General features: G+C 39.7%; 1 protein-coding gene across 1 annotated transcript; it reads left to right on the forward strand.

Moving 5' to 3' along the window:
- Positions 1-865: 865 nt before the first annotated feature.
- On the forward strand, positions 866-25,311 carry LOC309592534 (kinesin-like protein KIF20A; the record flags this gene model as incomplete). Its single annotated transcript, XM_082316006.1, has 18 exons — positions 866-994; positions 2,161-2,235; positions 5,019-5,138; positions 6,076-6,214; positions 6,313-6,497; positions 10,000-10,096; positions 10,569-10,763; positions 10,848-10,959; positions 12,536-12,607; positions 14,588-14,734; positions 15,356-15,521; positions 16,840-17,010; positions 17,675-17,814; positions 19,056-19,221; positions 20,868-20,985; positions 21,068-21,135; positions 22,828-22,947; positions 25,036-25,311. The coding sequence occupies 18 exons, from the start codon at positions 866-868 to the stop codon at positions 25,309-25,311; spliced, it is 2,496 nt and encodes an 831-aa protein (XP_082172132.1).
- Between the last annotated feature and the right edge of the window lie 1,757 nt (positions 25,312-27,068).

Raw genomic sequence — 27,068 nt, forward strand, 5'->3', positions numbered from 1 at the left:
CACGAGCACACGCTGCAGACGCCCACCCGTTGCCGCCACCCCCCCCCCCCCCGCCTCCGGCGGCGGCTCCTCGCGGGCTGGCGGCCCCGCGCCTGCCTTGCGCTGTGCGGCGGCGCCCCCTGCCGGGCGGAGGGAACCGCGCCTCTGCTCGCACCGGCCTGTCCGTCACCGCCGCTCCACCCCGCCCCCCTCCCTCCCGTTCGGCCAATCAGCGCCCGCCTTTCCCCCCGCCCAAATGCTCCCTCCGCCGGCCGCGCGGGGGTGTTTGGCGGGTTCCCGCGCGCGGCAAGGTAGCGGCGGTTGGCGCCTCGGCGCGGAGGCCGGGCGGGGCTGCTGCCGCCGCTGCCCTGTGCCCGGTGGGCCGCCGCCCTCGGGCTGAGGGGGGTGCGCCCGCCCGGCGATGCCCGCCCGGCCCCCCCCGGGCCGTCCCTTCCCTGTGTGTGAACGGGGCCTCGTCTGAGCCGGCGGTTCGGCGAGGCAGGGCGCGGTGGCCTCGGGGCCGAGCGCGGGGATCGCGGGCCTGGGCCTGGCGGCCCGGTCCCTGACACCTGGCGGGTGTTGAGCCTTCCAGGGGTGGGGGTTACAGGCGGTGGCCAGCACTTGCAGGTGCATGAGAGTAATGCCCAGCAGGGGCAGTTAGTTTGCTTTCAGTTGCATGTTTGTTAGTGTAACCCAATTCTCGGTTGTTTTTTTAAGGTTCCTTCATAACTCCCAAACTTCTTTAGCGGACCTTATTTTCTTCAGAAGTGCTTGTTTATATGCAGGCTACCCTGATCTCTGTTTTGCTTTCTGTGTATTTCTGCCTGTTCTGTGAGAAAATTACGCATTTTTTTTTTCCCCCTTACAAGTTCTTTTGCACAGAACAATGGATGAGGGGAAAAGCTATGTTTCTGCAGAAGTATCTGATATGTTGGAATCAGTTTCTTTTCTGAATGTAGCGGGTAAACCCTCACCTATGGAGTCAACAGTATTGCCTAACACAGAGGAAGAGGAGGTGTGGATTGGTTTTGTAATATGTTTTCTGATTATGGGGGGTTTTTTGGTGTTTGTTTTGTTTTGGGTTTTTTTTTTTTAAGCTTTAATTCTGGCAAATATTTCTTTAGTAAGAACTGCTGTATTCCCCTGCCCCCAAGATGTGTTTGATTCTTCTGCTTACTTCTCATTGCTTACAAACACAGCTAGTAGCAAACACAGGTGGTCCATGCTACATGATGTGTTGCGCTAAGCTTTTGAGAAAGAGGTAAAGGACTTCAGTAATTGCACTTTGAATGTAATGAGACAGTACCATTCTTTTTAGTAAGCTAAAAAAGGATATAGATCTTTGTTGAAAGCTTGTTAGGTGCTTGGAAATAAAAATCTATAATGCTGTGCTGCAGTATGCTTTTGAAGATAGTATCGCCATCTCTGCTGTTTCAGAATGGTAGGTTTCCTGATTGACTTCCCTCAGGTGACTTAATTTTGTGCCATTAGCGGAGTGCTGGTCATCGAAGGGCTGTGGAGACCTCTGGTAAATCCATCTGCTGAATGAACAAGTTGCCAAAGTAGAGACTTTGAAGCTCTGTGAGAAAGGAAGGAATGCTGGGATCCCTCTAAAGATCTTCCTGCTATTATTGCTTTGCCTGGATAGGGAGAGCTTTGTATAATGGTATGGGATGGAAAAGCCCACCTTAGCAACTGAGAACTGTGTCATGGTTGTTGCTGTGAGGAAGATGAGGGGCTAGTGCCTGGATGGTGGTAACGAAGCGGTCTCTTGAGGCTAAGAATGTGTCACTCTATTATAAACTGAACATGCTGCATACAAAATGGAAGTGCAGTACTGCAGAGCAGCTGTTAGAAAATACAGCTTGAATTCAATACAGAGGGAGACCAGAAGGTGGAAGCAGTGCAGTTTATGCCTGCAATAGTCTGCTCTTTTTAAATCAAAATCTTGGCTTTGTCACAAAAGAACGCTGGACACGCACACACACAAAAGGGGTTACTTAAGGATATTAGGAGGTAAAGAAGCAGAAGAAAGGGTCTGAACTTCACAAGGAAGGAGAAAGTGAGGCAGTAAGATAAAATAGGAACTACTGCATCAGAGATGTATGCTGATATGATTTGGAGGTGTTCTGTTTAAAAAGTGACCATTATAACTCTGTATTTTTTTTTTTTAATGAATAGGCATATCAACCTTTGAAAGTCTTCTTGAGAGTGAGGCCCTTTTCTGTAGCAGAGCTTGAAAACCATGAATCTCAGGTTAGTTGGACAATTAAGAAATAAGTTTTTCTTCTCCCCCAAAGAACACCTAGTATTGTAAGCCAGGACTTTCTTTTATGAAAGCCATGTACTGCTTCCAAATAGAATTAGTGGACGCCTGGATAAATGTGATTTTTTTTTTTTTTTGTCACAATTTTTACTAATTTGTGTGGTACAGACACACACACCTGTAGCTCTGCAAAATTCCACTGGGTACGTTATTTAAAAGTTGGTGTCACTCTTGACGCTGTACAGTGCTCAAGAAACGAAGGAGTTTCATGGAACAGATTATGCAATTCTAGGAGTAATTCAGGTATCTGACCCTTGAGTTTCTTTGGAATGCCTGAATAGTCTGCTACCTCATCCCGGTGACTTGCTGGTCAGCCTGTCAAATTTTTCTATAACCTCTGCAGTTTATACTGTCAGATTTGGATGCTTCAGTGTTTTACACACACATACATGTGCACATGCAAACATGCAGAAATACTCCTCCCTCCTCCCTGCGTGCCCCCCCCCCCCCCCCCAGCATTGTGAATACTGATGCAAAGAATTAATTTAGGTGTCCTTGGAGGACAAGGTCTCTGCAGCGTATCTCTCAGCCCTCATGTTTGCAGGGTCTTACAGGCTCTCTGACAGACCTCTTGTTCCTGACTGGTTCAGAGAAGGATTTAATACTAGTTCTAATTTGATTGTCAAAAATGTATTCCTGCATTTAATCTGCCAGAGTTGGAACCTTCGTATTTTTTTCACTTGGATTTGCCCTCGCCACCCCCCTCAACTTCCATTCACCTTTCCTTAGGCAGTTCTTGTTGAGTAGTGTGCACTGCCACAGTGCTTCCAGTTTGGTATTATTCAGCAATCTGAGCTGCTGTAAGGGTAAATTGATTTACAAAATCGGATTGTTTTACAAGTTGTTTGGAACAGGAAATTTCTGACTACCCGACCATTAGTGAAACTACTTGTCCTTAAAAGCTGGAAGGGAGGAAAAGAGTAAGTGTTTGAAGTTTATACTAGATTTTGTTTAAAGTTCTTGTCTTCGTTTAGTTCATGATGAAATAGTCGAACTTGCGTCGTATTAGCTGTATAACCTGTTTTGCCTGGTATGAAGGCTTTTTCCTCAGCCTCCAAAAACTAAGAATTCTTGAAAGATCTTCAATGTCTTCAGTGTTTTATACTCTCTTAACTATCACCTGAATCTGTGAGGAAGATGCTTGGTAACAAATGAAAAAAACAAAACAAAACCCCAAAAAACCCAAACCAACCAAACACAAACCCCTTCTCATATCTATAACCAATGAAAGATCAACTTAATTTTTAGGTCCTTTTTTCCTCCCTGCCATGTGTAATTTTCAGGAAAGCATCTTTGTTCTGAATATGCAACAAGAAAAGAAAAAAAAAAAAACTAGAACCCGAGCTCTATTTCTTACAGCTGTAGACTGATGCTTTAAACAGAGACAATCCACAGGTTAATTGATCTGTTGTGGCTTACAGAGATAATGATTTATGCAAGTAAAGCTTAAGAGCTGTGGATGAAATTCTGTACTCTCGATACAACTGCCAGTAATTCTCTGGAGTCACCTGCTGGAGAGCAGGAAGTTGTGTTCTTTGGATATAAGTGATGTGTACAGTGCCAGATGTGGTCCAACTGCTGCCAACTTACCTGTGGGGTTAGCTGGGGGAGGCAACCAGAGGGATGTGTTACCAGCTGCATTCCAGCTCTGCAGATCTGACAATTTCAAGGCCTCTACTCACGAGCATCTGTGAGGCTGGTGGCAGCTGATGGCATGTGCGGCAGATGTTGGATTTTTTTTGTAGCTCTCTAGGATTTAGTACATCTGACCTGTATTCCTGTACAGGCAATGTGGGAGGAACGCTAAAGAGTATATGGGTTTAGAGCCTGGCCCAGTGAGCAAGTGATTAGTGTAAATTCAGTACCCAGCTTCTTAGAGCTGCTGTACCAGTTGGTAAACAGACTTGTTAATTGAGACTCGTAGAAAGAGCAATACTTCTGTACGTGCTACACATAGATTATTAGTTTTACCAGCTCTGGCCAGCCTCTGAACATAAATGCCAGATTTAGTTACTATCAGTCCTTGCGGTTGATGCTTCAAGACACTGTTGAACTATACTGGTAGTTTAGTTTGTATTTTTGGTAGCCTGTCTGGTGTAAAATAAATTTTCCTGGGATGCTGCATCCTATGTTTATCTAGTTTGTGAGTGCTAGGTAACTGCATCTCACCTTTGCTTAACTGAGAAATAGCAATCAAATTACTTGAAACTAACTCAGTTTTCTTCATTACTGATAACACCATCTATCAATCAAAGGATAATTCTTCAAACTTATTTTACTTTATGCTTGTCTTAGCTTGTTTCACACTGAAAATGATTGAAGTGGAAAACCAGTGGATTTCTATATAGTTTTGTTTTCATAGCTAGGATTGTGCAAGCCACAATCACAAAATACCAGGGTTTAGAAAGTGTTTAAAAAACCCAAAAAGTTGCTGGAAGGAATCCTAGGAAAGTTTTATACCTCTCAGAAAACTCAAGATGATTGCCTTAACTTTTTCTACACTCTGGCTTTCACATGAAGTGGATATATCTGTAGTTGCTACACACCTCAAGAGAGATTATGTGTAAATTTTGCAACTCTCTGTAGCTCTAGTAAATAGATGAAGACACGAGGGTTTTTGTTGTGTGGGTTTTATGTTTGTTCCCCCCCCGCCAGCTTTCTTCCTAAATAATTTAGTGTGGTGTTTTTGGTTTACCTTGTCTTGTTTTTTAAGGGCTGTGTAATTATTGAAGATGATCAGACAGTAATTCTTAATGCACCCAAAGAATCTTCTGCAATGAAAAACAGTGAAAGAGGAATTGGTCATTCTGTGCACAGGTTCACTTTTTCTCAGGTAGGCAAACTTTTTTCTAATTTTTAGTTATAGTTTTTTTTTTTCCTACTGTAATGATAAAAATTGAATTTTCTACTATATCGTGCGATGTGATTTTTTTTTTTTTTTTTTTCTTCTTTGAAATACATGTGGTGGTACTTGCCTTAAAAAAAAAAAAAAAACAGACTGCTGATTATTTACTGTTAGGCTGTCAAGAAAGCTGTATTACAATGGAGGTGCCTATTAGATGAGACAAGGAAGCTTGTCTGGTAGCTCTGTTGTTTTCTCTGATTAGATGCCACAGAATCTTCTTGTAGGCACAAACTTACAGTGGTTCTGCTGTTCCTGCAGATGCCCTCATCTGCGAAGTGTTACAGGAAATCACCTGTTTAAAGGGACTTATCTAAGCATGTGTTTAGGGACTTAATTTTGAAAGAATAGCAGCCTAACTGCTTAAACCTTCTATACTGGAAGTAAGTTTCTTAACTCTGTTACCTACTGCAAGAACTTCTGTTCTTACAGTATCAAAACATAAACAGCTCCAGGCATTCAGTCTTTTAGACCATTGTAACGTTGATCTTCTTATCAGTTATGGGTGACTGGTACAGAGTGAGGAGGGAGCTGTGCATCACTAGCAGAGCTCTTGAAAGTATCCACTAAGCAGTATGTGCTGCTTAGCATTCTGCGTAGTTTATTTTAGGAGTAGGAAAATATTCAGAAATAAGTGCAAGCCTGAGTGCCTCTCAGAATTAAGCAGGCATCCTATGAGAACCTAACAGAAAACATTGAATCAGAAGGGGTTCAGGCAAGACAGAAAACTAAGCTGGTATCTCCTACTTGGCTTGCTCTGAAAAACTAATTACTATTAATCAGTGCTTAATATTTTGATATATTAAACTACTTTGTGCCATTTATCACTCCTTTTTTTCCTTTCTTTTTTTTCTTTCCCTTCTCCAAGGTCTTTGGGCCAGAAACTACTCAGAGTGAATTTTTTGAAGGCTCAATGAAAGAGATAGTAAGAGCATATGTTAATGGAGTGAATGGACTGGTGTTTACTTATGGGGTTACAAATGCGGGCAAGACATTCACTATCCAAGGTATAAAATGTTTGCCAAAAAGCATGTATAACAACCAAGTCAAAATCCAGTGAGAAGTTTGTATGAATGTCTAAATTTTATTTTTTGTTATTTTTAAGGGACTTCAAAAGATTTTGGTATTTTGCCTCGCTCACTTGAGGTGATTTTTAACCACATAAGGGGAAGACATTACCTGAAGATGAATTTCAAACCATATTTGAGCAACAGTGTTAAGAAACTAGAAGATGCACAAGTTAAGCAAGAAGAAGCCATAAAAACTGCTCTTCTTGCATCACTGAAAGAGGTCAGTGACCAAGTACTTCCTTGTTACTGAATGAAGCTTCTTAAAAACTTCCTGTCTAAGAGACTATCTTTAATAAAATCTCTGTTTCACTATTGATTCTTTAGTTTTATCTAAATCTATAGTTTGGGTACTTGGTAAACCTTAGAATAATGAGGCAACTGGCTGGTTTTGGAGCTCAGGGTAAAATGGAAGAACTTTCTGTAGCGGGCAGCACACAGTTCAAAACAAAAACCATTGCAAAGCCTGGATTTCCATAGGGGAGCAGTTCTGACACTCTGGCGACACTAACCCTTGAAAAGTCTCTGGGAGCTGACCTATCTAAAACCTCCTTCTTATTAAGTCAGTCTTCTTTTGGGTCAGGTTCCCAGGCTGGATCTCTGGGCAGTTGCTTAAATTCCAGTACTAGCTCAGGAGAGATGATGGCAACATCTTAACAGGGGCAGTGAAGAAGACAGAAGAGTCCCTTTTGGTGGAAGACAGTCTTAAGGCAGATTAAAAAGTTGGTAAACCTTTGATTTGTATAACTTCACAAAGAAATTTTTCTGATACAGCAAGTGATGTGAGATGCCACAAAATGAATTTCTAAAAGGTTTACAGCCTGCTTTAAAGGATTGTATGCATCTTTAACTCTGGTCTCTGAAGACTGTAGGTCAAATAGAGGAGTCTGTACTGTGTCAGCCTCCTGTTCTCATTATCTAGTCATTTCTGTTTCCAGTGTAAGACATGGGTCTCACCAGAAAATGGGCACCCTTGTGTGTGTGACTGTTCTATATTTCTAAGCCCAGCTGCAAATTGTCAGAAGATGTCTGGCTTTTTTTTTTCCTTATGTTCATAACATTTTCAACCTGAACTGTGAGCCTACTGCGTCTTGGGATTATCATTCAAAGCAACTCTGAATGAATTCTGGGAAGTATAGAAGTAATGATTGACTGGGTTTTCTTTTTTCTGTGGTCTTTAATGTTGCTAAAGTACTCCAGTTAGCTCTGAAAGAATATCCTTCTATAAATCAAATTCATATGTAAAGTTGCACTCTAAATTCTGTTGCCAAATTTAAGCTCTGCAAACCGAACTTCATTTAGTCTGAGTCTGGTGAACTTTTAAGGAAAGACCTCAGGCGAAAAATCAAAAAGACGCTGAAGATTGCATACTTATTTTGAGAGTGTCTTAAAAGCTCACTCGCACTGTGTATGTGCAGGGGGTTGAGAGTCTTAAAGAAAAATTGAGATGGTCAGGAGGAGAGTAGGTAAATATTTTTGAAAGCTTTATGAAACCTACCAGCTTGCAAGAAGGAACAAGCAGGAGCTCAAGCTCTAGAACAGGAGGTCAAATATCTTATTTTGAAGATAACTCTATGCTTTACAAATATTCCTTTCTGTTAAATCACAGTCTGACTTTATTAATAGTTTAGTTACTGAATGTTGCAGTAGGTGATCTAGATGCTGATGCACTACAGTGAAAAGCAAGCAAGACTCCACCATCAGGAAGGAAAGGTAAAAATGCATCTAGAAAATAATACGTGACAGGACCTTGCTTACGTGTTACAATGCTTCCATAGTGATAGCTCGGCTATCCCCAGTACTGAAGCTGTGCTTCTTGATAGCTTGTGAATAGCATCACTGTTTGGATGTTCACTCAAGCTTGTAATCTGAGACAGTACAGTTTTGGTGGGCTTGGTTTTGGTTTGCATGGATTTCTGTAGGCTCTTTTCCCAGGCTCAGTTTACATGTCGTGCAGAAAGAGCCTGCTGTTGCTTTCATTCTCTCAGTTTAAACCGCTCTGAGCTACTGCAATACCCTTATATTTAATGTTCTACTGTTTATGTTCTCTATACAGTACTGCTGCAAAAACTCTTGTTTGGCATGGTTCACGCCCTCTCTTTCCTTCCCTTTACTTCGTCTATTCACTGGATTAAATACTGGGTTTTACTGGATTAAAAGCTGTTTTACTTGCATTCCTATTCCCACCTGTCCTCATATTTGCTATTAAATGTCAGCTTCTGTCGCTGGCAAACAATGTCAGTTCCTGTTCCCACTTGTTTTCAGGCAGTCATCTTCATGTTCTTTACTGTATTTGGTCTTATGATTTGAAGAACAGTATAGCAACATAGCTAATTCACTCCGTTTTGTTGAAATACCCTTACAAAAACCTACCACGTGCACAACTACTGTGGTACTGGGTTTTTACATTCCATTACATTTTTGACATGCATAGATGTACCATGCCTGTCAGTCCCTTACCCTGCTTTAGAATTCTGCTTTGTACTTTACAAACAGAATGAGCAGAATCCATACTTGTGGTTATACTTGTAACTACTCAGGCAACATAAACATATAGACAGTGCAGTCTTTGCAGAATAGTCATTTATAAAATAAATGACAACAAAATTGTATGCTATTTATCTTTAAAATGGAAGATCTGAAAGTATGGCTTCATACTTTTCTGTTTGTAAAATTTCTGGTTAGGATATACCAAGTGAGTAACACAGGCGTCAGTAGACAATCCATAATAAATGGAGTACTGCGTTTTAATAGCTAGAGCATTAAGGTTTACTTCTTTGAGTCTGTTCCCATCTTCTACTGTAGGATGAGCCTCTATCAGAATTGGGATTTGGGAAATCACGGTGAATGCCCTAATGGAAATTTATATCAGTGTATAAAATACGGGGAGAGAGGTAGCTAGTACATGGAGATGTTGGAATCTGTAAATAGTGGGAGTTGCTACTTCATTACACCAGTTTTCCTAGCAGTAATTTGAAGCCTATGCTTTGACAAGTCTTGGCAGGTCTTTAAATAATTTTGTTGATGTAAAGAAATTCAGAAAATGTGTGTACTGAAAGAAACTGTGCTGTTGTCTATACAGGATTTTTAATGGCCTTTTAATTCAGTCTGAATTAAACCTACATAGACTGTTGGTTTATCAGATCTTTAAGTCCTTTATGAAGCTATTATTTCACTCTGTCTGAGGTCTTAAAGTAAGTTTGACTCAAACTCTCACAGACCTGACACAAGCCTGTGATTTACAAAAGTGTTTGGCAACAAGCAAGCAAATTAGGAATCCCTGCTGCTTTAGTCTCTCTGTTGCCCACCACCCTGCCATCTGCCCCTGAAAGAAACTTGCTTTTCCAGTTCTTTGGTTGACAGATACTGTTCAAATTTGCCCCGTAGTTCATAAAGGCATTCTGGGCTGTCGCAGTCTGACAGAGGATCTTGGTTCTCCCAGAACTGTAAAGTAAGTCTACTATGTTAGTAGCAATTGGGCTCCAAAACAGGTTGCTGGGAGTAGCAGAGCGCAGTAATTCTTGTGAGGGAAAGAGCATTTATTGATTTTAGTTTGGCATTGTTAAAAACATTTCATTTGCAGCCAGAGAAAGGGTGGCTTAACACTTCATACTACTTCAATATTTAAATCTTAAATACTGGAATTAGTCTTTTTTTTTTTTTTTTTTTTCCTGCTATTCTCATAGTCCATTCATGTGGATGTAACGGTCTCTTATTTTCTCAAGGAGACAGAAAGCATCTCAAATACTATTACAAATACATGTGATGTGGAGTCGGCTTCTTCCAACTGTACTTCACAAAGTCTTCCTACTGATTCACTAGGTAAATTGAAGTGGAAAAAAAAAAAAGAATAGAAATTTAGGAATATAAGTGGGGTAACTATTTGTGGACTAGAAAATCTCTATACTATACTACAAAGTAAATATATATAGTTTTTAACCAAACTTTAATGGCTCAACTCAGGAGAAAGAGGAACAATGTAAAAATATTTTGATAGTTTTGCTCCTTCTGGGAGAAGAGGGGAGGATTAGTTCTGCAAAGCTAATGTATAAGCTGCTGGAAGCTTGTGGTAGAGGGGGCCAATAGCTTAAACTTGGGCATGTTCTGATTACAGGTGACTTCTGAGAAGTTTGAACATCCTTGGGTAAACTCAAAGTTATGCAGTACTGTGTGTCTCATTGTACAACACTGATATATACAAGCCGCCTCCTTTTAGAAGGTTCTATATACTGCGATTAAAATTTATCAATGAGTTGTTTGGTCATTGAACTCTTTCTGTGTTTTGGGTTACCAGAGAACAGCTTTGTTCCACTTGATGTATATAGGACTGATATACACCAAAGAACACAAGCCTCTGTGTGGATTTCCTTTTGTGAAATTTATAATGAATATGTGTATGACCTATTAAATGTATTATCTACATCAAAAACTCAGAAACGCAGAGTCTTAAGGATTTGTGAGGATCAAGGAGGAAATTCTTATATTAAAGGTAATAATACTGTTTTATGACCTTGGCAGTTTCACAGAACTTCTTTGATGATCAGAGGTGTATGTAAACGGTCTCTTTTCACAGACTTGAAGTGGATTAACATTCAGAGCACTGAAGAAGCCTGCAAAATACTAAAAATAGGAAACAAGAACCGAAGCTTTGCTTGTACTAGAATGAATGAGCAATCAAGTAGGAGGTTTGTTCCTCTAATTATAAGCATACTCTGTCTCTTCTTTTAAGGGGAGGGAGGAGGGGAAGGGAGGAGAAGACTTCAGAATATGTTTGAAATGAGCCACTCTTCAATAATATTAAGACTTTCCTTGATTAGTCTGGTTTTATTATGACATTCTTTCTGGAAGAAAGCTAGGGGAGGCCCTATGGCTTTAATAGTAGCTGGACTTGGGTTGATAATCATGGCTTTGGACAGCCAAAAGGATCAAATCACATTTTTGAATGCCAACAGGGCTATACATCTTGGCAAATGCTAATGGTGCTGAGTGGGAATGGCTGTGTGAGGATGTTGAAGGAAAAGCTGGATAATTCTTCGTCACTGACAGTATAATTATTGGAAACCTGGAGTCTGTCAGTAGGGGATGTAGGAAGGAGCAAGTCATGCAGTACCGTTCAGTGCTGCTACATTATCTAGATGCTTTTAGATTGCTGTGTTCTAGCCGAGCTTACTTGATATCTTAAGGATTAAGCCTCTAGCTCTTACCCAGCTCTGGGAGATGGATCAGGGAGAATCTGGTTTGATGGAGTGGGAGGAAATAAATAGAGGAGGTTGTATACTTCCTGTTGAAAATGCGTCCTTAGTTGATTTTAATGCCCTCTTCTTAATTTGTCCTTTAAGTGTGGAAGAGCTGTGTTGTATATTTAGCTAATATAATCATACTAAGCCTGCTTTTTCTCTAAAAAGCAAGAGTTATGCTGTTCTGAATTAGCTAAAGACAGCTGCCATTAAATGTCATGCTATGATTCCACCTGAATTTCACTCAAGCCTAAAGTAGTGCAGAAAAGAACTGTGTTTTTCTGGTAGAGTTTTGTGCCTAGAATGTCCTCCTTTTGCTCCAGAGAATATGCTGACTTCCACTTAGCTTGTTTCTAAATTGTGTTTTTGTTTGGTTTTGTGTGGAGTGTTTGGGGTTTTCTTGTTTTTGTTTTTTCTTTAGAAATTTCATTCTTACATTGTGGGTTGGTGCTGAGGAGCAAAGCGCTGCTTTAAATATATACTAGAGAAGTTTGTCTTCTGTGCTTCCTGATTTACTGGATAAACTGGGGACAGGGCACTTCCAGTTCTGGGATTTTCTCTTTGGTTTCAGACAGCATGTCCACAGCAAAATTGCAGGATTGTCAAATCTTAACTAATCTTAACCCCCACCCCCCCCCCCCCCATTTATTTGTAAGAAGTTAATTCTTCAGTTACTGAGTTCAGATGCTGTCTAAAGTTTGTATGTGAAGTGGCTACCTGAGTACTCATCTTCTGATCAGTAGACTTAAGTGAACCAGCTTGTTCTTTCTCCAAGACAGCTTGTAGGCTTCATGTGATGTTTTTCCCTTTCCTGCATTAAAAGAAATGGAAAGTCACAAACCACAATTTATTGCTGCTTTTTGCTGAATGAATGCATTACAAAGGTAACTAATGTAAATTAGTGAATTAGTTCTTGTTCTTTCTTCAGCACTGAACTTTCTGTAGCATACAAATTTTACTTTGCTTCAGTGACTGCTTAATTTTCATAATTGTGGTTATTAAAAAGGACTTCTTTCCATTCCAGTCACAGTATATTTTCAATCAGGCTACTAAAGCTAACTGATGAGCATCAGCCACGTGTTCTTGGAGTTTCAGAGTAAGTGAATGCTTCAGCTGATTACCAAAATGTAAATATTTTAGAAAAGTTGATAAGGTGTAAGCATGCTAAAATGGTGAACTTTCTTTTAATAAACCCTGTGGGAGCTGAGAAGGAAATCAGAACTGGTTGCATAAACCTGACTGGAAACCTGATAGGGACAGACATAGAAGTGTTTCCGTGTCTCTCTTACTCTGTTAAGGTTTGGTTGAAGGAACCTGTTAAAACTCTGTTGGTAATACATAAATTGAGGGAAATATATGCATATTGTCTTACATAACGGGGAGGTGGGAACAGAGTCGTACTACGTAATACCACACTATGTATTCTGTTAATCAGAATTCAAATGGATGGCTGATAGATGCCAATCTCTACAGCTGGAGCACAGCAGCTAGTGCTGAAGACCCAAGGTGCAAGCTATGTCAGTGTATCTTTCTACTTGGGGACCAGACTAGAGTTTATGGGTTGAATGTTTGTGGCAACACATTTGACGTGCTCCTAGAATGCAAATTCAAGTCTGTCATCCAAAAAGAATGCAGGTGATGTGCTCTGGGATTGCTCCATGGTACAATCCACAGTAAGAGGTGATTTGCTTAAGAACTGTTCTGATCTAAAATGCTAATGTAGGTACTAAGTCTTTACACCTCTCTGTTCTTTTGTGATTTAGAGGAAGTGGCTTGGAGCTGCTTGAAGCCATTTAATAGCTTTTTCGTTTCTTTTTTCCCTGATTAATTGTGCATTTAGCTTGATACGGAAAAATGAGGACAGTCCTGTAACAGAGTGTTTAGTTCAGTCATGGCTCCTGCTGATTTCTCTCTTGTTTCTGCTGAGCAGAGCTGGTAATAAATATACCTCACTGTGAGATAACACCTTTTAATGTCAGATGTTACGGTGATAAATAATCTAAGGAAAGATAACTTGAGAAAATGACTGCATCTGTATTCTGTGCTGTTCCATGTCTTGGTGTATTCCCCTGGCAAAGCTTGCAGCAGGTGTTAGGTGAATGACGGAGTTTGTATGTTGCTTAAGGAAGGAAAAAAAGCTCTTCATCTTGTACTGAAAAGGATAAAGATCATAAGATCATAGCCTTTCACACAGTTGAAATATGTGCCTTATTAATATGTACTTATTTCAACTGTGTGAACGGCTATGATCTTACTAAGGTGTTATTTTATGTAAATAAATGTATGTATAAGTGAGTAATAGTTCGGTTACATAAATTATCTAACTTCCAGAGCTTCCTGTATTTCAAAGACTTTCTTTATATTAAGTAAAAGTAATGAAATTCCTTGATTATACAAGATAATTGTCTCTGATTGTAACCTATTGTACCATGAGGGACAATTCACTTGCCTGAGTTTAGTAGCACTTAATTGCTATAGCCAAAGAGCCTTAAGGTGATCTGGGAAGGACTTCTGGCCTCTTATTTGCAATATGAAACATTGTTCTGCATCCAAAAGAGGCAGGCTGCAGCATATTGACGCCTACTGCTATCTTGCAGTCCTCTCAGCGCTGGAACTGGTGAAGGTGACGGTCACAGTGTTTCTGTAGCATAGCCTCACTATGCAAAACTATTTCAGAAATCCCTCTTGTCTTGTCTGGAAGCATACACTTCAGGATTGCAACAAAATTTAGGTTCCTAAACTGAATTCTTTGTGTAAGAATGCTTAAAAAGTTTTAGATGAAGCCTACCAGCAGACTTCTTTGAACGTACGAAATAGACTGTCTTAGGAGCAGCAGTCTTGTTCAAGTATCTTTATGCAATGGGAAGATAGGTTAGTGCTGTTATCCTAAATACCTTGCGTAGTGCGTTCTACAAAAAATGTCAACATTAAAGTACAACTTGTTCTGTGATCTAGGTAGGCTGAAATGAGTCACTCATTTACACTTTAGAGATATAAAGAAGTAAAAAGACATGCAGTTCCATTTTCATACTGTTTAGAAATAAGTTTGTGTGTTCTGGATAATTCTTTCATGCAGGTTGTCTTTCTGTGACTTGGCTGGATCAGAGAGGTGTAATAAAACACAAGCCTTTGGAGACAGACTAAAAGAAGCAGGAAATATTAATAATTCTCTTCATATCCTTGGAAAATGCATTGCAGCATTGAAGCAAAATCAAAATCCGAAGTAAGTGACAAGTTGTAAACAGCATGCCAAGTTTTAGGTTGAAACCCTAAGCATTCCTTTATGTTTCTGCAAGGGATTCACATGGTCAGAGCAAAATACAAATCTACAAAATCTTGTAAGCTGCCTTTTTTCCAGATGTCACTGGAAAATCTGAAATGAACATTCTTTCTCTAAAACTGTTTGTTGTTTGTTTTTTTTTTGTGGAGAACAAAAAAAGGGAATTAGCAGCAAACTACCAGGCTTTTTTCAGTGTGTGCATATGAGCAATATGCTTTGTGTACAGATCTCCTGTTTTGTCCTCTTCCCTTCCACCTCCAAATCACACAGGTGGACAATTCTGTATTTAGCCTTTGGCTTGTTCCAGGATCTGTTTTTCAACACTAGGGAGCTGTAATGCAGACACTTTTTACTTCTCTTACTTTTAAATACTTTAATTTGTTGTAGAGCTTATGAGATCCAGGAAGGACCTTGCTCTTTGATGTGAAATAGTTTAGGCTTAAATATGAGCGTCCTGCTGGTTCTCTTTCAGGAAAGAGAAACAGAATTAACCTAAGTTACAGTATTGCACAGGCCTCTTACAATTTTTTTATTCCACAATTTTATTATTCTTTTCTCCATGAGGACGAAGCCAAGCTATATTCCATTCAGAGAGAGCAAATTGACTCGTCTGTTTCAGCCATTCTTTTGTGGAAAAGGCAAAGCTTGTATGATTGTAAACATCAATCAGCATGCTTCCACATATGATGAAACACTACATGTTATGAAATTTTCAGCTGTAGCCAAACAGGTAAGAGCACATCTACTTTCTCTGCTGTTCTGCATTCTTTGTTACTATTGGTTTGTGAAATGATCAGGTTTATGAACGTGAGTGTGATTAGGACTTTTGATGCATCGTATTAATTCTTCTGCATGTGGCTTCCCTCTAAAAGGCTTCTAGTAGTCTTGCCCGTCCTCAAACCTATTTGCGGTAAGAAGCTAAGACAGCTGCAGCTGTCTGTGTCAGTTCTATACCACAGGCATTCTGTGTTTTTAAAAAAAAAAAAAGGTAGTCAGGGCACTTTCAGATATGACTGGTTATACCATATATCTGAGCAAATGTAAAATTTTCATTAAAGCTTTTGATCAATTGTTTAACCTGTGTGCAGTTAAGCATCTGTTGCGCAAGATGACAATTGTTCAAAACTTCTTGGACAGCTAGTAGTAGCTGTAGAGGCTAGTAGCCTCTTATTTTGTAGTCTGAATGAGATCTCTTGTGCCTGCATTACTCCTGTTTGGCTAAGTGTGAGTAATTAATGACAAAGAAAAATGGGAGACTTTTTTCTAAGTTAACTCTTGAAGGTAGTGTGCTCCTCTCCTTTGAAGGCAAAAAAACTCTGCTAAATCTACATGCTTTCATGCTTTTTCTGCTAGCTCTGCTTGTAAGCCTTCCATTACATTCAGGACTTGGGGCTGATGTTTGGTCTTAAGTTTATTCAGCTTCCATAGAAGCTGCGTCTTGCAAGGACTGGGACGGTGAGTTATACTGTGTTTCATGGCATAAATGAAGTCCATTTCTAGTGTGGAACCATGGATTAGTTCTGACACATTCCAAGTCTGTAATGGCATGTCAAATATGATCTGAGAGAAAGACTTTTCTAATTCTGTTCAGCTGCAACTTTCGTCATAAGGTGACACATGCACTGAGGATCAGCTTCTCTGATATGTTGTCCTATGACACACATGCTTAAAATCTTTGCGACTAGCATGAATTGTTGAATTCTTGTCACAGTATTTCAGGAATAAGCAAATGCTTTAGGGATTTGTGGCTTTTTGGTAACTTCCTAGGAAACCACACCAAAACCTTATATTTTAGGGGGAGAGAAAACACCTTTCTAGACAAGCATGCTAAGTTAGTAGATAATATTTCCCATTTTCACTTTGTTAGAGTGCTAAAGTCGTATGGATAAGTTTCTATCTGCTAAAAGCCATGTAAAGTTTTGTTAACGTTCTTGCAATAATTACAGTGTAAATACAACAATGCATTCATGCCACTTCTTCCTAGTATTCTGATATCTGCAATATTGACAGCATTGACAAATCAATGCATTCAACTCTGGATTTTCCAGGTAATCCAGACAATCCTACCCAAAAGTTTTGGTTACTTTCCACCCAAGTTAGTTGGAGGCGATGGCAAACCTGTCATACACTTCGATGCTAACACATCTGTAGATGACTTTCCTGACAGTACTGAAACCTCCGCAGAAGAGGAAGTGGACATCACCATTCTGAGTCATGAGGTAGATACACATCCACTCAAAATTGTACTCAAGAAAGCCATTGCTATTAGTCCTAATATTAGAATCTTTTACCATAAGAGCGGTGCTGGAAGCTGTGTCAAATGGGAACTGTGAGCTTCTGCTCAGTGTCAGGCAGACCTAGACTAAGCGGTCTAGTTCTGAGGGAACAAGTGTAGTTGTGGAAGGCTGCCTGCGGCTTTCTAGTTAGGTCAAGTGCTAAATTTGGAATTCAACTGATTGCTCAACAAGAAGAGTAAGGAAGCAGTATGTGTGTTTAAAACAACATTATTTAGTCGTTTGTACTCTTTTGGGAACAGCAGGAACAAGTTAAGATGCAGCATTTTTAAAACAAAGTTATATAAGCTAATAGCAATAAACTGTAAAAATCAAGTAGGCTTTATGCTAAACGGTTGTAGAAATTAATATTTAAATGCCAGAACAGTAGTAAACTTTTTGATAGCAGAAACCATCAAGATGGAGAGAGGTTGTCTTTGCAGTAGAAATTGATGTTTGAAAATATTTAACCTTTAGTGCAGCCCCCCCTGAAAATATAGGCTTGTAGAAATGCCCTCTGTGGATGGCTGTCTGTATGAATATTTCATTTGACATGCACATCAATATGTGTTTCTAGCTTGTTTTCTGAACTGAAATATGTTAAATTTAGGATCTCTTGAAAACTACAGAGAACCTAAAGGAGAAGCTAGTTGCAGAAAGGCAAAGTAAACTCCTTCTGGAGGTGAAGATACGTAGAGAGATGGCAGAAGCAATGTTCCGACAGCTGTTGGAAACAGAGGAAGCCTGGAGGCAAGTCATATTGCAGTCCTCTTCAAGACTGAAAGGATTCCACATATATAAATGCATACGTTTTTATATAAATATATATATGTACATATATACATATGTATATGCAAGACATGCATATTCATGTAATTTAGAAAAGTTAGGACTGGACAGTTTCAAAGCTTCTGATGAAAAGGGAAGAGGGAACACTGAAATAAACTTGTACAGATCAGCCTCTTCCCATGTACAATGAAAAAGTAATGCTGCTTTCTGTTGAACTTTTCTCTGTTTAATTTGTAATTAGTGGAGACTGTCCTAACTCGTTATTGGTCTTTAGCAGATGTGGAAGACTGTTAGAGGTACCCCACTGAGGTTTGTGATAGTTCCGAAACTTACACTTGGTCATGTTACTATGCATGCATGAGCTTAAGGTAGTTTGAATTGTATCTCTTGGAGGTCTCCTAGATTCTTGCTCCTGGGTGACTTATGAGCCATTGTTAGCTTACTATCTTATAAATTACTGTGGCTGCCTGCACTGATGTTACTCATTTGGGGATTTTTTTTTTCAAGTGTGTCCAGATTGCTCAAGCAGAATTCACTTCCTCTTAACTCTTCTCTTCCTGAAATCAGTTTCCTGCTGTTTGAATTGCTAACAGAGACTAACCCCACGTTAAGTTGCCAGCTGAGCATACTATGGTTTAACACCTGCACTGACTTAAAAATTGTTTGGGTGCCTCTGGCCAAACATGTGAAACAGCAGTGATGCTTTTTCTCTGTTGAGGTCATGTTCTGTGTCACTGCTGGGGAATTTTTTTAAAATTGTGACAGGAGTAATGTGTAATGTATTGAAATAATAAGGCAAAATGAATTTGGCATTTATCGTTAATGGAGGAGAAAAAAAAAAATAATGTGAAAGACAGCCCCTGGAAATATGCTTCAAATATCAGGTCTAATTGGGTGTAGTCATATCTATTGCTACGTGTTGGTGGATTTTTTTAATAAAACTTCTGTTTGACAGACCTTAAGTATGTGTTCTCCTATAGCACTTTTCTTGGTATATGGCAAGTAGAAGTTATGCCTTGGTGCAAGTCTGTATGAACATTGAGAAATAAAAAGGAGAAAAGGGAGGAAAGTACTTCTTGGTCTCTTAACTTTGCTATTTATGATTAGATGAATAGCTTTGATATTGCCACTTGAACACATGTAATCAAACTGTAATTGCTGGAATGCTAATATATTAAGTAAAACTAACATGTTCTCCCCAGCAACCGCTTGGAAGATATGAAAGACAGTTATGAAGAAAAATTGGAGAGCAAATTTGAAATGTATAAAGAGGCCATCAAGAAACATGCATATGCGTGTGCAATGGAACAAATTGAAGACCATTATGTTCCTATAGAAGAATTTCTAGCTGAACAAGAGAAAGTTGAGGTATGACTTGACTGCCTCTAAAAAAAATGTCTGCTAGCCTCTTAACTGTAAATTTTGCTTTCCCTTAACAGAATCATTCGGGAATCCTAAATTTAACACTGAACAGTCAAAATAACTTGCAGATCAGCCTAGCAGTTTAGCCTAGTGATTCTGGTGTCCAGTGCTAGGGATAGAGATGTCTTCTGTCTAACAGTATGTGTAGTGTATACCTAAACTTCCTGATCTCTGAGGGCACAGTTCAATTAAATCCAAGTTGTCTTTATCTCTGTAGTGCAATGATTGGAACACCTAGAGGGATGGCGTATACAGCAGTCTGGCTTTGTGAAGATCCTTGGGATTGTAGGGTATAGAGTAAAAACCTAGTCTGAAAGGGCTGGTGGGGAATTCAGTACAGGGTAGATACTGTAATTATAATGCATCTTTGCTCTGAAGGTCTAGAGGGAGGATTGTGGGATAAGAAACTGTGGTGAGAAATCAAATTTTATGCAGGAGAGAACTTAATCTCCTGAATGTAGTTATACCTAGAACTGCTCAGAGTTGGCATCAGTAAGTCACTATTCCTTTTGCAACTGAGCCATCTTAGCCATGTGCAACTCATCAGTCTTTACTTCTAGCCTCTGCATAGATAGTTAAGTGCATCCAGGCAACGGATGAGACCTGTGTGTCTCAGTCTTTTCAGAAGGTCTGTAGTGGAAGATAGAACAATTGTGGTATGCACCAGAGGTGCTTTCTCACTGCACTCTCCTGTCCAGGAACTGATAAGACATCTCGCTCCACTGCTAGGCAGGTTCCTTTTAAGAGGGAAGTGGATTTCAGTTGTAAGTTGTGATATATAAACATTTCTCCTTTTACAGCTCTCCATTCAGGTGCTGACAAGCAACACTGTATTGTGTAATGGCCTCTATTTTTCCAGCTCCTTCATGCTTATCTTTTTTTTTTTTTTTTCTCCCCCTCCCACTTAAACTCTGTTTTTATGTTCACTTAAGCCCTAGCTATACACCATGTTGGGGTGGAGGAAAAGAGTTTTAATAGTGCCCTCTGTATTTATAGCTGCTTCCTACACAGGCCGCAAGGCTGCATAAGGGAAGATTCAAAGAACAATATGGTCTTGGTAGCAAGTCAGATAAGAAACTGATGAAATTGCTAAGATATAAAATTCTTGACTGACAAACAAGAGCACAACATGAAATCTGAGCAGGCAGCTTCAGAGAACCAGAATTAGATGAATAACTTTTCTTGGTGGTGACTCTTGTTTGATTTCTCACTCTGAAATACCACCCTACCAATCTGACAGGTACTGAAAAAGAGATTGACATTAAAACTTCAATTCTATGAAATATGTTCTTCCTTATTTAGCAAGCTAACTGGCAGCAGTGTTTAACACAGATGCACTAAAGTTTCCTTTCTGCTGTATGGTTACCTTTAATACAGTTTGGAAATCTTCAATTGACTCCTGTGTAAAGTAACTTCCTCCTAGAAGGTCTTGTATTCTGTTATTCCTTTCTGTGATTTCTCAACCATAACCATCACAACTTCCACCTGAAATGATTTTAAAACTGAATATACGTGCAGTGTAATTGAAGGATGTGCATCAAGTTAAGCAGAAATTTAGACAAATTCTACTGTGTGCCCTTCTTTTTTTCCAGGATAGAGAGAATAAAATACTGCAATTGGAAAGGCAACTTGATGAACAGTCAGGGAGGCTGTTGGCTGTGGGAAGTCCGAATTCAGATATACTGACTACTGAAAATAACATGGAACTAGGTAAGAATCTAATCTGGATATTCAAAGTTCGATTTACTTTTGGTATTGTGTATAAACAAGCAAACTTTTCTTTTGCATGTAGATCTTATGAACCAGACGATGAAGAGAGCCAATGAAGGACTGCAGAAACAATGCAAAGAGAAAGAAGAGGTAGCTCTTGCTTAGTATTTAACAAATCTAACAAATCTGGGGATAATGGTCTTAAACTCTGGCATGGTTCAATGCTTAAAGACCTGCACTGTAGACAAAACCATGAAGATTCCTGCAAATGGGAGTCAAGTTTACAAAAAAGCCTTTGCCCAATTGTGGATGACTTTTGCCAGAGACTGGCTGTGTTCTGGCTTTGCTCTAGTTTGTAAAGGCATCTGCTACTGTAACAAGTCACATGGTGAACATGATGTGCGTTGGAAGTAGGGAAGTATATATAGTTCTCTATTGGAATGTGTGGTAAACACTGCTGCCATGACCTCAGTGCTTTCCTTCCTGAAATGCTGCCTGATCATGCACAGGGGAACAGTTACAGAATCTGGTAACAGTTTAGATCTAAAGCCAAAATAGTACCTTAAACCAGTCCTTTCTGTAAGTACTGAACTTCACTATCCTCTTAAACTTAAGTAAAGGGTAATGTCTCTGTTCTTCAAACAAACAAGATCCTCGTCTTCTGAATAACATATAGAGCTGGAAATTAGGAGCTTCAGGCTGTGTTATGGAAAACAAATATTAATAATTTTTAGGTATGCATTTTTAGTCTATACCTTGAATGAACTTCTTGTAAGGCTACAGTTAGTTTCCCGTGTTTAAAGAGGATGGGGAGGAGGGAAGAGACGAGCCTTGTTTCCTTCACTAATATCAAATGGGAGTAGGGGTTGGAGAAACAGTTCCAGCTGGTTCTAATAAACCATGTAAAGGGAAAGTGAACTTAAATCCCTTTCTATTGAGAAAGCGTACTCCAAAAATAACTTTTTTCCTTACCAAGTTTAATGTCTCGTGTTATGGCCCTGGCATTTGTTTTCCACTCCTGTTCTTGACAGCTCTACATCATTTTCCATTTCCTATGTTAATTTCAAATTCTGATGCTAGAAAGAAACTTTGTTTTTTATGCTTGATATGGGGATACAGTATTGATTGTTTTGTGTGGCTAGAAAGTGCTAGAGTGATGGGATTGCTGCCTGGTAATAACTGAAGTGGGAGCAGTTTAAAGCAGTTGGTTCCATCAGTGCCCTTCTGCTGCTTCGCCTTGCATATCTGTGCATGTGTGATGAGTAATTCACTACTTTTTTCTTTTTCCCTCCCATTCAGCCATTAAACATGGGCAAAAGTTTATTTTAGCAATCTAGATATTTTCCCTCCAACCTTGTAGAAGTAAATGAATGATGCAACATTAATTTTGCTAGTTCACACTTTCTTTTTCCTCTCAAGACTTAATCACCAATATTCCCATCAGAAAGGTGAGGTCTTCTGTTGTAACTGAGCTCCAGTTCATTATATGAATAGTGTTGAGATGACAGCATTCTTTTAACTACTCTTACTGAAAAGGAGCGGGCTGTTCCAGAAGTAGCTTAGTCTGTGCGGCTGTTCTTTGTTTGACAGGTCTGTGTAAATCTAGTAGCTTCAGCACGATAGCCGTTGAATGCTTCAGCTGTATTTTATCACCAGAAATGATGGGCTGGGACATAGGAGGTTGAGAGAAGCAGGCTTTGTCTTCATTGCTTTGATCTTGCAGTTTGCACTGTTCAATATTAAACAGAAATGCTTACAGTGTCTGTATGAGTTCTAGTCATAAACAAAATTCACATAAAATACACTGTCTTGAACTTCAGTGTGTATGGGCTTTATTTGCAGCTTATAAAATCTCTGAAGTTTAAAATACAGAAATTAAATGAAACCCTGCTAGAAGCTAACGAAGGCTACAGAAAAATGGCAGAAGAGAACAGTGAACTGAAGCATACAATCATGCTCAAGGTTTGTCAACAGTTTAAAAGCAATTTTAATATGGCTTGTATCTGTAGTTGTACTGGATGTTTCTGCATCTTTGTACATGTAAAACCACCGTTCAGTCTTATGGGATGGAATGCCATCCAGAGGGACCTGGACAAGCTCAAGAAGTCAGCCCATGTGAACCTCATGAGGTTCAACAAGGCCAAGTGCAAGGTCCCCCACCTGGGTTGGAGTAACCCCTGGTATCAATATAGGCTGGGGGATGAAGGGATTGAGAGCAGCACTGTGAAGAAGGACTTGGGGGTGCTGGTGGATGAAAAGCTGGACATGAGCCAGCGATGTGTGCTCGCAGCCCAGAAAGCCAACCGTATCCTGGGCTGCATCAAAAGCAGTGTGGCCAGCAGGTCGAGGGAGGTGATTCTGCCCCTCTACTCTGCTCTGGTGAGACCCCACCTGGAGTACTGCATCCAGCTCTGGAGCCCTCAGCACAGGAGGGACATGGACCTGTTGGATTGGGTCCAGAGGAGGGCCACAAAAATGATCAGAGGGATAGAACATCCCTCCTGTGAGGAAAGGCTGAGAGAGTTGGGGTTGTTTGGCCTGGAGGAGAGAGAGGACTCGGGGGAGACCTTACTGCGGCCTTTCTGTACTTAAAGGGGACTTAGAAGAAAGACGGGGACAGACTTTTTAGGACTTGTTGCGATAGGACAAGGGGTAATGGTTTTAAACTAAAAGAAGGTAGATTTAGACTAGATATGAGGAAGAGATGTTTTACGATGAGGGTGGTGAAACACTGGAATGGGTTGTCCAGAGAGGTGGTAGATGCCCCATCCCTGGAAACATTCAGGGTCAGGTTGGATGGGGCTTTGAGCAACCTGCTCTGGTTGAAGATGTCCCTGCTTATGGCAGGGGACTTGGACTAGATGCCCTTTAAAGGTCGCTTCCAACCCAAACTATTCTATGATTCTGTGTTAGCATAATGTTTTTATCTAAGTTGGTTTTTTGCCTTCCTTTTTTCCATCCCTGACTTCCTGAGTTATGAGCTCAGAGCTGTTGTGTTTCACTCCTTGACTTTCTATCTTGTAAGACAAGACTCATTTTTCAGTTTAAGTGATAGACTTGGTCAATAGGGTGACTCTGCACTGACAACTCTTGCTCATCTAAAGATGTGACAAATTATTGTCAAACAAATAAAATACTACTCAGGACTCTAGTCGTGAAGTATTTGGCTGAGGGCAAGCAAGCTGTCAGTGCACAAATGTTAATGCAACAAGACCTAAGGGTCTATGGCTTTGAAGCTATACTGACGCTCCTGCAGAGGTGGCCAAGCTGGATAAGAGAGATGGGCAGGTAAACTACTTAATACTGAAATAGAAGAAATCTTTCCTTCAAAAGCAGGGACTTCATAAAGCTGACAGCATCTGACCTCAGACATCAAGTAGATTCCTAAATAAAAAAAAAAAAAAAAAAGAAAATTTTGAACTCTTGACACTTTGCATCTATGCCTCATTTGTAATCTGCAAATGAAGCAAGGCAGGAATAAGACTGCTTAGTGAAATTTTTCTTTGAACATTAAATTACCTTCTGCATGCTCTTTAGTCTAAGTCTGAGACTGAAAATTATTCATCTTGAACTTAATTGCTTCTAAGACATAGGAAGGTGACTTTTTGTTAACCACAAGGATTAGAGAGCATCTTTAAGATGCTGTATTCTGCCCACTCAAAGCATTTATTCAGTCCTGGTTAGCAGACTTACAACTACAATAAGAGTTTTGATTTGACCAGTTTTGCTTTCAGTAATTGCAGCTTAAGACAGGAAAGCCTTCTTTACTTGGTTCCTAGAGCAACAGCAATTCTTTGCATAGTGTGGCTAAGCATTTTAGCATCAGCTTCTTCAGTCAGACTTAGTCTCTAACTAGATCTGATGGCCCTGTAGTTTCCTGTGCTCTAAATTACATAGAAGTAATTCAGAAGAAATGGGTACTGAATAGCCATTTGGCATAGTAATAACAGAGGTGTTTACTGGTATACTAGAATAATCTGAAACAGAAAATTAACTACACGAAAAAGACTTTGGAGTGTTCACGTACCTAACAGAACCTTATCCTCTTAGGATCAAGAAATGAATAGTCTTCAGAACTGGGCTAAACGTGTTCTTGAGCTTGAAGAAACAGTGTCTTCCCTGCAAAAAGAACTTGATGAACGGAAAAAACATTTCTCTGTAGAGGAGCCAAAACAACAAAAACCCAGGAGAGGTTTGTTGGTTAACCTGAAATCCACAGTAGCAGCCACTGCTAGCACACCTCTTGGTAAAGGCTGGGGGAAGTATGAAGATGCTTCATCCTCTTCAAGAAAACAAGTACTGTTGGCTCATAAAGCAAAAGAATAATATTTGATTAATCAGTGTGCAATTACTGGGCTGCTTTATCCATCTTAAACTGTCAGTAGCTTTCTCAGATGCCATCTTCACTGTCATGCTAACTGACAGAAAAATGTTTAACACAGAACTGTTTTAATTGAATCAGGGTTGAATTTAGAGCTATGTAAGTATAGACCTAAATGTGTGTTTTTACTGTTGATAATGGGGATGTGATTTGAGAAATAGATATATATAATTTTAATTCTTGAGTAACTGCTATCATGGTCTTCTATACTGATAAGTGTGTTCATGCAAAGTGGGATGTTCCTCATCTGCTGGTCTTGTTACCTTTTTAAATAAAGTATTTAATTTTAATTGTTGATTCCTAGAAATCAGATGCCTTGTAAGCTTAATCTCAAGTAGTTAAAATAGCTTGGTTCTTCAGTTAATATTCTTGCTTTGGCCTGGAAACTGCCATCTTGGGACCAAACTAAGCAAATTGCTAAACATAAGGCCTCGTAAGAGGCATTGAAATGAGGTCTTACCTGGCTCCTTGCTATTTTTCAGCTAACTTGGCTTTTAAAGGAACTTGTTTTAATATAATTTGAATTTCCACTAAGAATATGCATTAAACTTTGAAAAATCTATTTATAATAAAATTTTCCATTGCTAAATTAAGCTCTGACTGTTCATTTTATAAAGGTCAGAAAATTGGTGAAATCAAGATAAGGAAAGATCATAAGCTTAGATACCCAGTGATTATGGTGATTGACATGTGATGTTCTTGAGTTGAAAGAATCATAGCCCTGATTATATTACTTACCTTAATCTGGTAACTCAAAGAAGGAAGACTGGAGCATGACGAAATTTGAAGTAGCTTTCTTAGAGCCATTTCAGTCAGTGATGGTAAGAGTTTTTTTCGAACTACTGTGGAAGTACCATGCCTGTAAGTGCTGGAGGATTGCTTTAGAACAAGGCAGAATCCATAAGGAAATTGGATTGACCAGTCCCTGTAATGCTGTTTCTCATAGTGGAAGGCGACCCCGTTCAGAGGGAGAACCTCGCCCTCCCTGTGCAGACACTAGGTGGTGCAGCCTTCCTCTCCGACACTGAGGACAGCCTTTCTGTGGTGTGACTGGTCTTGCCGGGTGAGTTTTGGTTTGGTCCGCGCAAATGCGGTGCTAAGTGATCACTCTGACATGTCGTTAACCAGGCTGGAGATGTAGCGCTTGAGCCAGTGCTGTTCTCGTGTTTTCAACTGTTTCTGTTAAATACAGGTTATCCAGCTCCAGTAGTTCTAAAGGCCTATTATCCCTTCAGGGTAGAATTTCCGAACTATTATTCTACTCCCACACAAACTATTCCAGCTATTAAAAAATATTTTGGTATAGTGCTACAATACACTGAGTGTTGATCACTTGAATAAGAAAGCTGTAACATACAAACTGCTCTAAGAACAGCAATAGCCAAAGAGAAGTGAAAATAAATCATCAAAACAGGCTAATGCTGGAACCTGTCTATAGCACTAGATCACTTGAAAAGGTATTACACCTTGACAGTCTGCCACTTGTCTGAGAGTGTATGTTGGCAAGTTTCTATAACAGTAACTATAACCTCTTATCCCCTGAGCAACTGCTGTTTGCGTGTTCCCTCCTACTTCCCAGAGCTCTTTGGTTGGCTACAGGAAATGGTTTGAAAGACAAGGTTATGTTATCTTAAGCTATTTTGTTTTCCCTTAAAATAAAATGAAGCCTGTAGTGAAGGGCTGACCAATTCTTAACTAATCT

The sequence above is a fragment of the Platalea leucorodia genome, assembly GCF_965183815.1.
Source record: "Platalea leucorodia genome assembly, chromosome: 1".
NCBI lineage: Eukaryota > Metazoa > Chordata > Aves > Pelecaniformes > Threskiornithidae > Platalea > Platalea leucorodia.